The sequence below is a fragment of the Penaeus monodon genome, chromosome 13 (assembly GCF_015228065.2).
Source record: "Penaeus monodon isolate SGIC_2016 chromosome 13, NSTDA_Pmon_1, whole genome shotgun sequence".
Taxonomy (NCBI): Eukaryota; Metazoa; Arthropoda; class Malacostraca; order Decapoda; family Penaeidae; genus Penaeus; species Penaeus monodon.
The window spans coordinates 6,376,294-6,378,793 of record NC_051398.1 but is presented as its reverse complement, the minus strand read 5'-3'; the positions used below and the strand labels follow the sequence as shown (position 1 = coordinate 6,378,793).

The 2,500-nt window shown below is 34.4% G+C and overlaps 1 protein-coding gene across 1 annotated transcript in view; it reads right to left on the bottom strand.

Annotated features, from left to right (window-relative positions):
- The window catches only part of LOC119580071, a 21,204-nt gene that overhangs the window by 8,806 nt on the left and 9,898 nt on the right, over nt 1–2,500 (bottom strand). The window contains exons 5-7 of the mRNA XM_037927975.1: nt 2,160–2,500; nt 1,815–1,969; nt 461–564 (exon numbers count right to left, since the gene is read on the bottom strand). The exon at nt 2,160–2,500 is cut by the window's right edge and continues 807 nt beyond it. Coding sequence (XP_037783903.1) covers nt 461–564; nt 1,815–1,969; nt 2,160–2,500 — 600 coding nt within the window. The remainder of the gene's footprint in view (nt 1–460; nt 565–1,814; nt 1,970–2,159) is intronic.

Below are 2,500 nucleotides of genomic sequence, written 5' to 3'. Positions count from 1 at the left end.
AACGAGAATGATAATAATAATGATAATGATAACAACAACAACAATAATAATAATAACAACAATAATGATAATCATAATAATGATAATGATGACAACAACAAAAATAATGATAACGAAAGTGATAATGATAATAATGATAATAATAATAATAACAATAACAATAATAACAACAACACCATCAACAATAATAACAACAACAACATTGATAATGATAATAATGATAATGTTAATAACGTAACAAATGAAGAGTCAAGTTTATGGGGTTATAGAGATCATGAGTAATAATAATAACAACACAACAACAACAAAAACAGCAATAATAAGAACAACAACAACAATAATGAGAACAACAACAATAACAACAACAACAACAATAATAACAATAATTATTATTATTATTATTATTATCATTATTATTATTATTATTATTATTATTATCATTATCATTATCATCCCTTACCTGGTGGTCAAAGGGATACATCGACAAATCAAATTCACACTGAAATGTCTCGCTGTATTTCCTTCGAATCGTCAAAGGATTGTCCCATCCTGAATACACTTCAACTGGAATAAATAGATAAAAAGATAAATAAAGAAAAAGATGAATGAAATGATAGACATATAGAGAGGGTAAATAGATAGATAGATGATGAATGAGTGGGTAATTTAATAGGGAAATAGATAAATAGATAAGTAACTAAAATAATATACGAATAGATAGGTAAATAGATAGATACATGATGAATGAGTGGGTAATTTAATAGGGAAATAGATGAATAGATAAGTAACTAAAATAATATACAAATAGATAGGTAAATAGATAGATAAATGAATAAATGGATGGGTAATTAAATAGGTAAATAGATAAATATTTAAATAAATAAAATAATAGACAAATAGGTGTGCAAATAGATGAATGATGAATGAATGGTTATTTATATAGATAAATAGAAAAGTAAAAAGATGTATAGATAGATAAATGAATGAATAAATAGATAGATAAATAGGTAAATAAATGAATAAATGTATAAGATAGGTGAATGTATGGATGAATAAATGGGGAAAAAATAATAGGTAACAGAGAAGAAAGATGAATGAACGAACAGATGAATAGATGAAAAAGTTAACAAGTTTATAAATCAATCAGTAAATAAATGAATCGACAAAACAGGGATGAATATAGAGAATAAATGAAAATGAATAAAAATGAGAAATACACATAAAGAAATGTTCTAAGAGCATCGTAGCGAAGTATGCGGAAACAAAGAATGCTTTCTCTCTCTCTCTCTCTCTCTCTCTCTCTCTCTCTCTCTCTCTCTCTCTCTCTCTCTCTCTCTCTCTCTCTCTCTCTCTCTCTATATATATATATATATATATATATATATATATATATATATATATATATATATATATGTGTGTGTGTGTGTGTGTGTGTGTGTGTGTGTGTGTGTGTGTGTGTGTGTGTGTGTGTGTGTGTGTGTGCCTGTGTCTGTGTATATAGATATTTATATATTTACACACACACACACACACACACACAAACATATAGATAAATAAATATATATATATATATATACATATGTATATATATATATATATATATATATATATATATATATATATATATATATATATATATACATATATACATATATCACCTAATCAGCTTGTAAGAAAAAACACTGTACCATATACTTCTTATCACAATAACATCCCAATTGGGCACCTCTTTAGACGCCCCTCTCCTCCCCCCCCCTCCTCCTTCCCTTATTTTCATGACATACGTTATCTCCCCTCGTGACCCCCCCACCGACCTTCCTGGGGCTGCGTGTCCCCTCCCATGGTCGGCTCTCCTGACATGAGCACCATCATGGTAGCTTCCTCGTCTGCGTGGGTGATGTGGTTGCTGTGGGTGTTGGTGAAGTCTACCGTCGGCACCCACAGCTTTCTCATGATGTTGTATGGTACCCTGATGTGGATATATAGTAATAGAAATGTTATTTACGCTGGTGAGACTTTTATCGATATTGATTACTCTTTTTTTAATCTATTAGTTTGTCTAACTGGAGGTCTCTCGTGATAATCAAGTAATTGTTCTGGCCACACCCTGCGTACAGTCAGTGGAACTAGTGCCTGGAAAGCGCAGTTCTTTAGGTCACCTGTTGAGGGTATAGTCCTTGTTCAGGTTGAGGTAGTTGACCCGCCCTTCGCGCCACGTCAGACTCAGGTTGTAGTTGGTGTTGATCATCATGGTGCTGCTGATCACATTGGCGCTTTCGAGCACCATGCAGACGCCGACGGGGAGCGGCTCCGAGGCAGCGGAGGCGACGTCGCTCGGCGGAAGGTCCGGCCGGTACACGGGCGGGAACTGCACGAGTTCGCAGTCGCTCTCGTCGCTCTTGTCTCTGCAGTCGAACTTGAGGTCGCAGCGCTGGTACAAGGGGATGCACGTTGCATCGTCGCACGAGAAGTTGCCCGCCTCGCAGGGCGTCAACAGGAG